Here is a 15,800-nt window from a genome sequence, read left to right on the forward strand (position 1 = left end):
TCTGTTAATTAGGGTAGCTATTATTAGACAGCAGTGGTTTGTTCTGTAGAAACTAGTCCTTAGAACATTATTTATATGACCTATTATAATTGACCCTGTATGTGTGCGTGTCATAGCTGGACGTGCTGTTCGGAAACCTCCCAGAGATGTTGGAGTTCCAAGTGGAGTTTCTGAAGACTCTGGAAGACGGAACCAGACTGGTGCCTGACCTGGAGAAACTGGAGCGGGTGGAGGAGTTCAAGGTACATTCACTCACTTACATCCCTTTAAACACAGCACCTGGTCTGCTCATTCATAGGGCCAAGCTGTTATGGTTATTGTGCACATTCCAAATGACCATTTTAGGTTTTATTTCTGATTTATTTAAAGATACATTCAGGGTGAAAAAGAAAAGTACAATACAATAAGTTTAAAAAAGACATCATTGTTATTATTAGTAGTAGTAATAACAATAACATTACAAATAATAATAACATTAAAGTAATAACAACAACAACAACAACAACAATAATAATAATAATAATAATACAATTTATTACATTTATATAGAACTTTTCTGGACACTCAAAGCACTTTACACATTCTTTGGGGGGAACCTCGTTATGCACCATCAGTGTACAGCATCCACCCGGATGACATGACGGCAGCCTTGTTGCGCTAGAACGCACATCACACACCAGCTGATTGGTGGAGAGGAGACAGAGTGATGAAGCCAGTTATAATATGGGGATGGTTAGGAGGCCATGATGGACAGAGGCCAGTGGGCAGATTTTTAAACCCTACACTTTTTCGAAAGACATTCTGGGATTTTTAACGACAATAGAGTCAGGAACTCAGTTTAACGTCTTGCCTAAAAGACGGTGCTCACTGAGAATTATAGAGTCCCTGTCACTATACTGGGGCATTAGGACCCACACAGACCACAGGTTGAGTGCCCCCTGCTGGCCTCACTAACACCACTTTCGCCAACAACCTAGCTTTCCCATGTGGTCTCCCATCCAGGTACTGACCAGGCGCAGCCTTGCTTAGCTTAAGTCCATGTGAGAGTTGCACAGAGCTAGCTGCTAGCTCTATAATAATAATGTAATCATAATATTACAATAAATACATAAATAAACAGTCGGAGTTGGGTGAAAAATAAAATATAAGACGTAGACATAGTAATTATTATTATTAATAATAATAATAATATTACAATACATAATAATCAAAATAATAATAGGATTATATTTTATTTAAATAATATTAATATATACATATATATATTTAAATGTAATCATTTTATTAGTAATAAAATGTTAGCAATGCATTTACTTTAATATCTTTTAGTAGATTAATATTGATACATTTTAATATATGTAATATTATTTAATATTTAATTATTATTATTAATAATGACTATTATTATTATAATATTAAAGATACAATAAATAAGGAATTGTAAATAATAATGAAAATAAATATAAAAATATAATAAAATATAAATAAAATAACAAAAAACACGTGCTGGATAAGTTGGTGGTTTATTTAGCTGTGGTGACCCCTGATTAAGAAAGGGTCTAAGCCGAAGAAAAATTAATAAATAATATAAAATAATATAATATAATATAATATAATATAATAAATGATAAAATAACAGCAGGAGTAATACAATAGTTATATAAATCATACTTTCTCTTTCAAATAAACCTTATTATTTTTTTTTTTCTATTGGATGTATTGTATGTGATGGTAATACAATGTTTAGTGTGCATGTACGGTGTTCGCTCATAACAGCCTTACACACTCCTGACACCTTTCTCTCCAAATCCCTCCGTCTCACAGAAGATCCTGTTTTCTCTGGGCGGCTCATTCCTGTATTACGCCGACCGCTTCAAGATCTACAGCGCCTTCTGTGCCAGCCACACCAAAGTGCCCAAAGTGCTGGTCAAAGGTACGGCAGGATTATCACAGATACTGCAGTGTGTCTAAGCGTATGTGTTTGTGCGTAGAGTGTTTGTGTATGTGAATTGTGAATGCGGAGCGTTTGTTTGTCTGAGTGGAGAGCGTGTGTGTGGATGTGTGTGTGGGTGTCTGTGTCTTTGAATGTGGAGAGTGTGTGTTGTGGATGTGTGTGTGTAAGTGTCTGTGAGCTCGGTGGTCTTCTCTCTGTCTATTTGTTTTATTTATCATTAATTCAGTGGGTTTGTGAGGGTTATATAACAGGGTTTTCCAGAATCTAATGTGCCTGAAAATATTTTGAGTTTTATTTTGTGCTTCTGAAAAGCATAACAAATGATTTCTATCACCATCAAAGCTTTGTCTTACACTTTTTTCCTTCTGCGTAGTCCCTTTATTCATCAGGGTTTGACCCAGCAGAATAACCCACCAACTTATCCAGTATATGTTTTACACAGCGAATGCCCTTCCATTTGCAACCCAGTACTGGGAAACACCCATACACACTCATTCACACACATACTCTATGGACAATTCAGTTTTAAGAGTTCACACTTAGCTGATGATTGATTATAAAGCTTGTTTGTCATGCTGTACCGGGAGAGAGCCCCGAGCTCATAAGTTCCTTGAGCCCAGGGCTACCCCCCTTTGCAAGATGAGAGGGGAGCTTGAGCTCAGGTAGATCTCGAGAACTCCCCTGCTGTAGTAACTAATGAAAAGATAGTGACTGCTCTTAAGAGATAACTACTTACTTGGAGAATGTCTATGGTGCCGATTTGGATTTGTCAATTAACTTAAGTTGCGTGTTTTGGATGCAATCTCGAACTAGCAACGTTCTTGCTGTGAGGAGACAATTATTAAAATTAACAAACTATTTTCGGAAACTATGAATAACCCCACAAAAATGAATCTTTCTTCAGCATTTTGACAGACGTATATTAAACATTACTGAACTGTCGGGAAGTAGAGAAAGACAAAGAGAAAATAATCTGAAGTAAACAAAAGTGAATTCAAAAGAGCTACAGATGTGCTTGCAATTACATTAAAGTACCAATTAAGTATTAAACTTTGTGAAATGTTATTAATAATTGATTTATTGAATTTGTGGTTTCATTGAAATAATTGAAAATTGTGGTTTTCAGAAGTTTGCATCTGTTTACCATTGATTGAGAAGATCACATATTCTTCTCTCATTTGTAGTCATTAGTAAGCCAATCTGATTTTTCCAAACTCATTATAAATAGTCTGTCTAGCATTACTCTCTAACGCCCCATTCACGCGTCAGGCGTTGCCGAACTGCGTTGTGGATACGTCGGCGCCACTTCAGAGACACTTTTCAAGTGTCGACGGAAGCGTCAGCCAATCAGATCGCTGTATGCAAATACACCAGCTAGACAGTGGTCTACTGCTAACTGAATTTCATTGGCTGACGCTGCTAGGACGATCGCGTTAGCCCCAACTTCAGACACGCCTTCAGTCAAGTGTTGGGGCTGAATCCCCATATGAAGGGGGCGATGTCTTCATTTTTGAAGAATCCCCCATCCACTCCATATCCCCTTTTTCCTTTTTTACCCGAGGGAGCTCTTGAGACCTACCTCATCTCCTTACATGCTCATTTGCCAGGCTGGAGCCCTGGGCTCAATTATCTCTGAGTTCAGGGTTCTCTCCCGGAACAGCATGCCAAACCTGCTATTATTATCAAGCAATATCTAAGGTTGAACTTTTGAATACATTTGGAGACCATTTTAAATTATATAAAAACAGTACCACATGATTTGATTTGGTAAAATAGCTTTTTTTTTATCATTGGTTTATACTATAACCCCTTTTAAAATATATGAAATTTAGAATATATTTAGAAATATATGAATTTAGAATATATGAAAATCTCTCTGGCCACTGTGCAGGACTTGTATCTGTCATTCCCAAAATTAAAATTAATTGATGCTGTATTGGCTGCAAACCAATCTCCCATGTCCTGCAGAGTCACCCGATGTAAACATAATTGAGCTAATTTGGAGTGTTTTGGTGAAGTGAGTCAGGAAACCAGCATCATGTAGTGACCTGACCACTATTCTGCAAGTAAAATGACTGAAAATCCCTCTGGTCACTGTGCAGAATTTGTATCTGTCATTCCCAAGATAAGTTGATGCTGTATTGGCTGCAAACCATTCTCCCATGGCCTGCACAATCACCTGAACTAAATATTATCGAGCCATTTTAGGGTGTTTTGGTGGAGCGAGTCAGTAAACCAGTATCATTTAGTGACCTGACCATTATTCTGCAAGAAAGATGCTTGAAAATCCCTCTGGCCACTGTGCAGGACTTGTATCGGTCATTCCCAAGATTAATTGATGCTGTATTGGCTGCAAACCATTCTCCCATGGCTTGCACAGTTACCCGACCTAAATATTATTGAGCCACTTTGGGGTGTTTTGGTGGAGAGAGTCAGGTAACCAGCATCATGTAGTGCCCTGACCACTATTCTGCAAGAAAGATGCCTCGAAATCCCTCTGGCCACTGTGCAGGACTTGTATCTGTCATTCCCAAGATGAATTGATGCTGTTTTGACTGCAAACCAATCTCCCATGGCCTGCACAATCACCTGAACTAAATATTAGTGAGCCACTTTAGAGTGTTTTGGAATTAAACGCAAATTCAGATAGTGATCTCATTCAGTTTCCATTCTGTATGTGGATTCTTTGTAGCACAACTTTATTAGTTGATTCCCCTTTATTATTTGTTTCCCTAAATCACAAATGCATGAGTTCATGTGTGGAAAAGGGTGGATATGACGGTCTAATCTCCAATTTGTCTGTTTGTGTTTCCTCCAGCGAAGACAGACGCAGCCTTCAAGGCCTTTCTGGATGAACGTAACCCCAAACAGCAGCATTCGTCCACGCTGGAGTCATACCTGATCAAGCCCATCCAGAGAGTGCTGAAATACCCTCTGCTGCTGAGAGAACTACACTCGCTCACTGACCCTGACAGCGAAGAGCACTACCACCTCAACGGTCAGCTTAAGCATATATCTAATCTAATGCGCATTAATATACAGGGTTCTCACGCTTCTTGAAAGTGCCTGAATTTTAGAATTCAAGGCCTGGAAAGTACTTAAAAAACAAATATAGGTTCTTAAATAGTGCTTGAATTAAATGTTAAATATTTTGTTTATGTTTTATTGCAACAATTGAACTTTATTGTCAAAAACATATTTATCCTGTCTGGCACATTTATCCTATATAGCAGGGGTGCCCAAACTCTGTTCAGGAGGGATGGTATCTTGCATATTTTAGTTCCAACCCCAATTAAACACACCTGAACCAGCTAATCAAGCTCTTTCTAGGTATACTAGAAACTTCCAGGCAGGGGTGTTGAAGGAAGTTGGAGCTAAACTATGCAGGACATCGGCCTTCCAGGATGAGTTTGGGCACCTTTGCTCTGTGACCATACACCCAAAGCACTTAAAAATATTACGAGGGGTCTCTCCACCACCAGAGTGTAGCATCCACATGGATATACTGGGGTTGGACAATATGAAACTGATGATGTTCTCTGATGAGTCCACCTTTACCATCTTTCCCACGTCCAGGAGAGTTACAGTGTGGAGAAGCCCCAAAGAAACCTAGCACCCAGACTGTGAAGCATGGGGGTGTATCAGTGATGGTTTGGGCAGCAATATCATGGCGTTCCCTTGGCCCAGTACTTGTGCTAGATGGCATGTCACTGACAAGGACTACTGAATCCTCTTGGAGTACCCTGTGCAAACAGGTTCAAACAATGTATCCTGATGGCCTTGCTGTGTATCAGGATGTTAATGCACTAGTACACGCAGCAAGACTGGTGATAGAGTGGATAGATGAACATAAAAGTGAAGTTGAACATCTCTCATGGCCTGCACTGTTACCAGATCCAAATATTGTTGAGCCATATTTGAGTGTTTTGGAGGAGTGAGTCAGGAATTGTTTTTCTCCACCAGCATCTGCAAGGAGAATGGCTTAAAATTGCTCTGGTCACAGTGCAGGACTTGTATCTGTCATTCACGAGATGAATTGATGCTGGATTGGCTGCAAAAAGAGGCCTTACACCATACTAATGAATTATTGTGGTTTAAAACTAGCCATTTCACAAGCTGCTGATTTTTTTTAGGGATGGAGGAGGGGGGGGGTTGTTTGAGTGCTCACTTTTTATTAAAAAATATAAAAAGTGTACAGTTTGCTAAGTACTGGGTCTCACGTATGTGTAACACTGCCGGTCCTACGCCACCAAACCCGCTCCAAGCTTGTATCAAACCAATGACCTTCCGCATGGGAGTCTGTTGCTCTACCAAGGAGGCCAAAGACCATGGCCTCTTGTATCCGTCGCTAGAGCACCTTTAGAGGTCAGAGGAGTGAGGTTTACCTGTACAGCACTTACTGGCTGGCCTCCATTACACTCACCCCCCTAAACCTCACTCCCATCCGGGTCACGGCACCAATGTAACCTGCCGGTCCTACGCCACCCAACCCGCTCCAAGCTGGTATCGTACCGGCAACCTTCAGCATGGGAGTCGGTTGCTCTACCAAGGAGGCTAAAGACCACTAGCGTCTGTCACTAGAGCACCTTTAGAGGTCAGAGGAGTGAGGTTTACCTGCACAGCACTTACTGGCTGGTCTCCATTACACTCACCCCCCTAAACCTCACTCCTATCCGGGTCACGGCACCAATGTAACCAGCCGGTCCTACGCCACCCAACCAGCTCCGAGTTGGTATCGAATCGGCGACCTTCTGCATGGGAGTCGTTTGCTCTGCCAAGGAGGCTAAAGACCATAGCCTTTAGCGTCTGTCGCTAGAGCACCTGTAGAGGTCAGAGGAGTGAGGTTTACCAGCACAGCACTTACTAGCTGGCCTCCGTTACACTCACCCCCCTAAACCTCACTCCCATCCGGGTCACGGCACCAATGTAACCCCGCCGGACCTACGCCACCCAACCCGCTCCAAGCTGGTATCGAACCGGCAACCTTCAGCATGGGAGTCGGTTGCTCTACCAAGGAGGCTAAAGACCATAGCCTTTAGCGTCTGTCGCTAGAGCACCTGTAGAGGTCAGAGGAGTGAGGTTTACCTGCACAGCACTTACTAGCTGACCTCTGCTGCATATGTATACACAAGTTTGTTCTTAAACTCTTAATGAACTTGGCTCATGATACCTGACTGCTATTTGATCTCTCCTCTCTGCTGTGTGCAGTTGCAATGAAAGCCATGAACACAGTGGCCAGCCACATCAATGAGATGCAGAAGATCCACGAGGAGTTTGGAGCTGTGTTTGACCTCCTCATCTCTGAGCAGACTGGAGAAAAGAAAGAGGTTCGTCAACTTTACATCACTTCATTCTTTCAATTATTTTCCCCTGGATTAATCCCTTATTTATTAGAGGTCGCCACAGCGGAATGAACTGACAACTATTCCAGCATATGTTTTACCCAGTGGATGACCTTCCAGATATAACCCACTTATAGGAAGCACCCATGCACTCTCACATTCACACACACTCATACACTACAGTCTATTTCAAGAGTTCACACTTAGCTGATGATTGATAATATAGCTAGTTTGGCGTGCTGTCCCGGGAGAGAGCCCTGAGCTTATAAGATCCTCGAGCCCTGGGCTCCCTCCCGTTGCAAGGCGAGAGGGGAGTTTGAGCTCAGGTAGATCTCGATGACTCCCCCTCTTGCTTGTTGTAGCTAAGTGTCAGATATGGATGCTGAAAGGTGTACTCAGAGTTTAGCTAAAGTATTTGGATTAATTGTTTAGAGTGCTTGTTTTTGAACTGTGGGAGGAAACCGGAGGACCTGGGGAAAACCCACGCGACCACGGGGAGAGCGAGCAAACCCCGCACAGAAATGCCGTCTGGTTTGGAAAGGAATAAAACCAATGCATTCTTGCTGTGAGGCAACAGCGCTAACCGCTGGCCACCATGACGCCCGTTTGAAAGGAGGGAAAGTAGGGTTGGGTGGGAGGGTTTCTTCAAGACGAAGATATTGAGATGAGAAAATTCTTGTTATTTATAGTGAGTTAAGGATCGTCTGATAGGATAATCAGTCGTTAGCTAAAGTTGGAACAGCTGTGAACAATCATAAGCAGGTGATCTTCTCAAAATTTGTTTATAAATAAACATCACTTAGTTCATCCAATTCACCTATAGCGCATGTGTTTGGCATCACAACTGTGTTTGCCCAGAAACTGTAAAGAAAATGACTGGCCACATTTTATAAACAACTGTCATATTACAGTTTTTCTTGATTGCTTGGATGCAGTTGTCAACTGAAACTCCACATTTTCAAAACAGTTAACACACAGGCCTAAACAGCGGCACTCATGGTCAAAATGACACATTTTGCTTGCAAAAGGCACATATCGTGTCAAAACATTTAAAATATGCAACAAAAGCTAGTTTTACCTTCAAACAACAAAACTTGCAAACAAGTATATGAGCTCTATCAATTAATCATTACACAATGGAAAACAAAATAAAAAATACATAACCACCATTGCTTGCCATTGTAGCTTATTGCCAATGGCATTTGTTGTCTTTCTATTTGGGCTGTCATATTTGCCTTTTTGCAAAGAATTGGATCCAGAATAAGATGTGCTTTGATTAAATATATTTTGAATTCATGACATTTTTCAAACTGTGGCTGAAAACTGAAATACTGTATAAAAAACAGACAAAAGTAATAAAATACTGTAAATATTAGAGAAAACACATGTAAACTAATATACAGTCAAATCTATCGGGAGTATAGGACATAGCCATATTGACCTCCTCCATCAATGCTGGCACAGAACAACACAGACCTTCCATCGTTTTTATAAAGTTTGCAGAATGATATCTAATTGAAGATTTGTGTGAAGGAGTGTCAAACCGGTGCTTCAGTGATTTCATACTGATGTTAGTAGTTTTTAATAGTTCGGAATAGATGGTTTCTGTTTGGTTACCATAACTAAAACAATGGAGTTTGGACGGCTTGAATGACATCTGTGTTAACTGTTTTGAAAAATGGTGGGGAAAATGTGTCAACCCAATGAGAAAGGGTTTACACATTTGCAAGACCTGTCTTCTGCTCTGCTGACATAGTGATAATGAAAATGAAGAGGAACCTAGTTTCTTTAACCAGGTCAAAGCAAACAAGAAAAACTGTAAAGGATATCAGTCTAATATTTGATCCAGCTGGTTAATTTGCGCTTTATTTGTAGTTGCGTGAGTGTAAGTCAGAATAACAGTCTGAGGGGTTTTCAGCCAGGTTTTTTCTTCTGCAGCTGATAAAAGTTGAAAGAGTTGGATCCGATTTCTTCTTTTCTTCCTGAATGGACGGGCATCTGCCGCCTTATTTAAATCCTGTCAGCTTATTCTGTGAATACAGTCTGAGTTTGGTTGTGTAATATGGCTGAAGCTCTGAGTGATGCAGCCAAAGACAGAGCAGATCCCTTCTGCACTTCAGCAGAGAGCTGTGTGTGTGTGTGTGTGTGTGTGTGTGTATGCGTGCACAAGTATGTGTGTGTGTGTCTATCTTTTTCTCCCTTTCTTTCTCTGCATGTGTTTGTCTCTCTCTTTCTGTGTGTGTGTGTGTATGTGCAAGCATGTATGCGCGCACAAGTCTGTGTGTGTTCTGTATATGTGTGTCTCAGTTTCTTTCTCTGTTTTGTGTGTGAGATGCAAGTGTTTAGTTGTGTTTGTGTGTTTCTGTTTCTGTGTGTCTGTGTGTGTCTGTCTCTGTGTGTGTGTTTGTGTGTCTCAGTTTCTGTCTCTGTTTTGTGTGTGAGATGCAAGTATTTGTGTGTGTGTGTGTGTGTGCAACTGCAAGCATGTGTTTGTGTGTATTATCTCTTTCTGTGTGCATGTGTGTGTTTATGTAATGTGTGTAATTCGTGTGTTTATGTGTAGTGTGTATTTTTGTCTGTCTCTCTTAGTGCGTTTGTGTGTGTATCTGGTACTGTGTGTGTGTTTGTGTCTCAGTTTTGTTTGAGATGCAGGTGTGTGTGTGTGTGTGTGTGTGTGTGTGTGTGTGTGTCTATGTATTGTGTGCATTTGTGTGCGCGCGTGTGTATTTGCAACTGCAAGTATGTGTTTGTGTGTATTCTCTCTCTGTGCATGTGAGTTTATCTGTGTGTATTTATGTAATGTGTGCATTTGTGTGTGTGTGTGTGTGTGTATGATTGTGTCTATGTCTGTGTGTTTATGTGATATGTGTATTTTCGTCTGTATCTCTTAGTGCCTGCGTGTGTGTGTGACGTCCTCATATCTCAAAATGCTTATAAATCCCACAGAATGAGTTTAATCAGAGAGTAAAGCTGCACACAGTCTCCTGTGATGGTTGGGTTTAGGGGTGGGGTGGGGTGAGGGCAATACAATATACGGTTTGGACAGTATAACAGAATGGAAACCTATGTAATGTCCCCACTTTTCACAAAAACAAACATGTGTGTGGGTGTGTGTGAGAGTGTGTGTGTCTAACGGTGGCGTCCGCTATGATTACAGGTTGCTGACTTGTCTATGGGAGATTTACTCCTCCACAGCAGCGTGACATGGATCAACCCGTCCTCCTCTCTAGGAAAGTGCAAGAAAGAGCCACAGCTGGCCACATTCGGTACGCTCTGTTCCACACAAGCTCCACTCAGGCCTGGATAGATGGATGGATGGAGAGATTGAAGGGGGGATAGATTTATGGAGAAATGGATGGGTGAATAGATCAAATTTTGTCTAGATTAAAAAATGGATGGATTGATGGTTGATTGGGCTGATAATAAATGGGTAGACGAGTAGATGATAGATGGATGAAAGACAGGATATATGGAAATGTAATTGGCTGGTTGGATGAGAAGTTAGATAAAAAATAGATGAATTTGTGGACAAATATAGATGAATATGTAATTAGATGAATATATGAATTGTTGTGTAGATGGATGGATGGATGGATGGATGGATGGATGGATGGATCAATGTTGGATCACCATGGGTGATCAAACATTTTATTAATTGATGGATATATGGATGGATGAATGCATGCATGAATAAAAGGTATTGATAGACGGATTTAAGCATGGATGGATAAATTGATTAATGGATGGATGGATGGATATGGATAATTATATATGGATTGATGAGTAGATGGATATCAAATATACGGATGGTTGGATGATAGATGATGGATATAAATGATGATGTATAAATGAATAAATAGCTATGCAGATGATACAAATCGATGGATGGATGGATGGATGGATGGATGGATGGATGAATGGATGGATGGATGGATGGATGGATGGATGGATGGATGGATGGATACGGATAATTATATATGGATTGATGTGTAGATGGATGACAAATATACGGATGGTTGGATGATAGATGATGGATATAAATTATGATGTATAAATGAATAAATAGCTATGCAGATGATACAAATCGATGGATGGATGGATGGATGGATGGATGGATGGATGGATGGATGTATGGATGGATTGATGGATGGATAGATGGATGGATGGATGGATGGATGGATAGATAGATAGATAGATAGATAGATAGATAGATAGATAGATAGATGGAAGAAGATGGATGGATGGATAAACTGAGTGATGGATGGATAGATACAGATAGTTATACATGGATTGATGAGTAGAAGGATGATATATAGACATATCATCACCTTGGAATTGTAAGGTTCTATATGTGTTCTGAATGATTTTGAGATATTGAGCTTCAAAGTTTTTGCATTCCATATAGCAAACAGTATGTGTGTAACATTTGTTTTTAAATAATTAAAAAAAATTGTTTTAAAAAAATAAAAATAAAATGAAAACAACTTATAAAAAACATCCCATCATGTAAATAAGTTGTCATTTAATAAGAATATGTCAATAACTCAATTTTATCAAAAATGTCAGATTGAACCTTATAATTCTAGGGTGACAATATATGGATGGATGATAGACATGAGTAGATGGATATAAATGATGATGTATAAAAAGGTTAATAGATGTGTAGATGATATGGATGTGTGAAGATGAAGTGAACTGAAGTGTGCTGTTGTGTGTTTCTTCTTCAGTGTTTAAGACTGCAGTGGTGTTCGTCTGTAAAGATTACTCCAAGCAGAAGAAGAAAATGGTGAGTGTGATGTGCAGAATCAGAGCAGAACACTCTCCTCATTCTCCTTTTCTTCCATTCTTAAAGAAATATCCCTCTGTTAACTGGGTGTTCAGTACTGTGCAGCATCAGAATAATGAGCCGTTGTTGACACACAGGGCGGTTCTCATAGAGCCTCAGTCTCAGGGGAAGAGAAAGATCCGTTCCGCTTCCGCCACATGATCCCCACTGATGCGCTCCAGGTGCGCACGCTGTCCAACACAGGTGAGCTCAAAGGGTACCCTTTTGGTGGGCGTGGTGTATGACAAAAGTTTCAGTCGAATCATTCTCGCTCGAGGAAATGTCTACAGAAAAGCTGTATAGGTCACTCACATATATGAAAAGCACTTCTCACAAAACAAATGCTTTACACGCAAAAATACTACTGTATAAATGTTTATTACTAACTTTTCTATGAACAGGATTTGATTATAACTGCAGATCAATGACAGTGCGAAATAGCCTACTGTAACGTCTGTAATTATATTAAATAAATGAATAAATGAAAATATATGAACACATACAGACACTTACAGTGTCCGATATGTTACCAACTACAGAAAAACTACACACAGCAGACATTTACTGCTTATTTAGGTTCAAAACAACACAGAATATAGCCTAAAGTCTGTGAAAACCTCTTATCTGTGTCTGTAATCTTCAGCAGCACATGTAGCCTCTGTTAGAGAGTCATTCCATTATTCCCAGTTCATATTAGTCCAAAAGGTGATGATAAAAATGAAGGAAGTTTGTTCATGTTTGCTGAGGAAATAATGTGCCCCTTTTTCCGACTCTCGCGTTTGTCAGTGTCTGACAGGATCGGGTTTCAAAAACACGTCAATAATCAAGCGCACGTTATTTTCATCAGCTCAAGAAGTTTGTTATTTCAGATATAGACGCGCGGCGAGCGCAAGAAAGCGAAACCGCTCGCGCGTCAGACTGACTCGTAAAAAACTATGAGACAGGGTAGATTCTGCTCTATTCCATGGCTTTGTGGCTGTTCATCAAGACGATGACAAGGTTTGTTTGAGCCCGGATCGACCATGGCTCGTTATTATATGTATAAATAATTCCGCTGTAATCTCTTACTGTGTATTTTAAACATGGCGGGTCCTTTGTTTACATTCTGGCTTGTTGCGTAAGCGAATGACGTATCTCTGTAAACCAATAGCGTTCAGCTGCGCATCTAGCTCCACCTTTTGGTAACCTTTCTAGTGTTTGGTACCCTTTCGAAAGGGTGCCGAAAAAGTGGTACGGTACGGTTCGGTTCGGTACACCTTTTGACAGTGGAAATGGCCATAAAACCAAACCGAACCGTTTCGTACCACTCAGTGGAAATGGGCCTTAAGTGAGATTTTTTAAGTGTTTTGAATTAGAGGGAAACAATGTGTGACCCTGTAAACCACAGGTGTCAAACTCCGTTCTAAAAGGGCCGCAGCTTTGCACAGTTTAGTTCCAACCCTAATTAAACACATCTGATCATACTAATTGAGTCCTTCAGGCTTGTTTGAAACCTACAGGTAAGTGTGTTGGAGCAGGGTTGGAACTAAACTGTGCAGGGCTTCGGCCCTCCAGGAATTGAGTTTGACACCCCTGCTGTAAACCATCTTAATAGAGTACAACTAAGTCATACCAATGCCATTATACAACTTTATGTCCCTGTAAACCACATTTACCTGTACACACACTATTCTCTACATTAGTTCACTGATATAGTCCACTTAATAGAGTGAATGAAAACGAGCTAAAGCGAAAACAACATTTTGTTTATTTTTACAGGTCGATAAACCCCTCAAATGAATTAGATTGTAAACTTGTAGTTCAGACATGTCATAGTTATTTAACACCCAGTGAGCTGTCTCAACCACTCTCACTGCCAGAACTGTTATTAAAACGAAACGCTATCGGCTGTTTTTTAAAAAGGGGAGGGGCTACTCTATATTCAACTCAATTCAATTCAGCTTTATTTGTATAGCGCTTTTACAATGTAGATTGTGTCAAAGCAGCTTCACATAAATGGTCATAGTAACTGGAACAGTGTAGTTCAGTTTTTAGTGTTTAAGTTCAGTTCAGTTTAGCTCAGTTCAGTGTGATTTAAAATCATTACTATATCCCACCCTCTTTTTATTTTTCAGTTGAGATTACATCAAACATTAAATAAAAACGACACATTTCAAAGAAAACTTTGAGGTTATAGGGGCCATTTCGGACACAGCCTGCTATCAATGTTTGCATGACCTTAACGAAACATGGCCCTGATCATAGTGTGTGTGTTAACAGATGGAGAGAGCGCAGCAGTGTGTGAGATCGTCCATATCAAGTCTGAATCAGAGGGAAGACCAGAGCGAGTGTTTCAGCTCTGCTGCAGGTCAGTGTCCTAGAAAAGCCTTAGAAAACATCACTAAAAACACACTGTCACCATCTGCTGGAGAAACCCTGTACTGCAACTCAAATTCACTTAAAGGGATAGCTCACTAAAAATAGATTAATAATCTGATATCTCTGCAAATGTCTCTTTAATTGGTCCTGCAGCTCTCCAGAGAGTAAGAAGGACTTCTTGAAGACGGTTCACTCCATCCTGAGAGATAAACAGCGGCGTCAGCTCTTGAAGACAGAAAGTCTTCCTCTCAGCCAGCAGTACGTTCCCTTTGGAGGAAAACGCCTGTGTGCTCTTAAAGGAGCCCGACCGGCCATGAACAGAGCAGGTAAACACAGATCATCGACACTCACTCAATGCATTTGGAAAGAAATTAATCACTAGATTCAGCAGGGATACTTTAAATGTTATTCAAGTCAATTCACGTTTATTTATGTAGCGCTTTACACTATAATTATCCTTCCAAAGCAGCTTCACAAAAGGTGCACATCATTACATTACAGCCAAAATCAGAAAGGTTAAGGAGTTGTGTATTGAGTGGGCACAATACCACAGGAGAGGGCAAATTCTTCAGCAGGATAGCGCTGCTCCTTATATTTCAGCTTCCACATCAAAGCTCCTGAAAGCAAAGAAGGTCAAGGTGCTTCAGGATTGGCCAGCCCAATCACCAGACATGAGCATTATTGAGCATGGGGTAAGATGAAGGAGGAGGCATTGAAGACGAATCATAAAGAATCTTGATGAACTCTGGGAGTCCTGCAAGAACGCGTTCTTTGCCATTCCAGATGACTGAAGTTATTTGAGTCATTGCAGAGATGTATGGATGCAGTCCTCCAAGCTCATGATGAAGTCAGACACAATATTCACTCTGTTTCCACTGCAGCATGACTTTATATTCTATACTGGACATTATTTCTTTTAAGTGAAAAGACTTTTGGTTAAGCAAGTCAGACCTTACTGTCCTAATTAAATCATTCAAAATCAAGGCATGATCATATTTTATTTTGGTAAAATAAGCATAATCTAGAGGCCTTTGCCTTTCATGTAAGCTACTTCTGATACCAAATGATCAACTAGAAGACAAGTTTTTTTTTGCTGCTCCTAAAACTTGGATAGGCGACAAGACTTTTGTCAGGTAGTGTACAGTAAATAGTATCCTTCCAAAAAAATATTAAATAATTAAAAATGTATATTTTAAATAAACTGGAATTTTGAATGGCCTTTTTTTTTTTCTTAAGCATGTATAATTGTCTTAATAAATGATCTTTTGTTGAAAAATAAGACTTAAAATAATACTAATTAATTTAGATTATATACAGTTGA

General features: G+C 40.0%; 1 protein-coding gene across 20 annotated transcripts in view; it reads left to right on the forward strand.

The window, feature by feature from the left end:
- The window catches only part of tiam1b (TIAM Rac1 associated GEF 1b), a 209,083-nt gene that overhangs the window by 183,845 nt on the left and 9,438 nt on the right, over nucleotides 1-15,800 (forward strand). For 18 of the 20 annotated variants that reach the window (XR_015509887.1, XR_015509880.1, XR_015509878.1 and 15 more), the window contains 9 exons: nucleotides 117-242; nucleotides 1,825-1,933; nucleotides 4,773-4,952; nucleotides 7,163-7,281; nucleotides 10,454-10,562; nucleotides 12,024-12,082; nucleotides 12,220-12,325; nucleotides 14,381-14,468; nucleotides 14,633-14,805. Coding sequence is in view for 4 of the 20 variants with exons in the window: in XM_087284580.1 (XP_087140706.1) it covers nucleotides 117-242; nucleotides 1,825-1,933; nucleotides 4,773-4,952; nucleotides 7,163-7,281; nucleotides 10,454-10,562; nucleotides 12,024-12,082; nucleotides 12,220-12,325; nucleotides 14,381-14,468; nucleotides 14,633-14,805 (1,069 nt within the window). In the remaining 16 variants the exon portion in view is untranslated. Of the gene's footprint in view, nucleotides 1-116; nucleotides 243-1,824; nucleotides 1,934-4,772; nucleotides 5,070-5,583; nucleotides 5,627-5,709; nucleotides 6,590-6,821; nucleotides 7,282-10,453; nucleotides 10,563-12,023; nucleotides 12,083-12,219; nucleotides 12,326-14,380; nucleotides 14,469-14,632; nucleotides 14,806-15,800 lie in introns of those variants that run through there. The other 2 variants (XR_015509888.1, XR_015509889.1) reach the window with 2 other exon arrangements.

Source organism: Danio rerio, chromosome 15 (assembly GCF_052040795.2).
Source record: "Danio rerio strain M-AB ecotype USA chromosome 15, GRCz13ab, whole genome shotgun sequence".
Classification (NCBI taxonomy): Eukaryota; Metazoa; Chordata; class Actinopteri; order Cypriniformes; family Danionidae; genus Danio; species Danio rerio.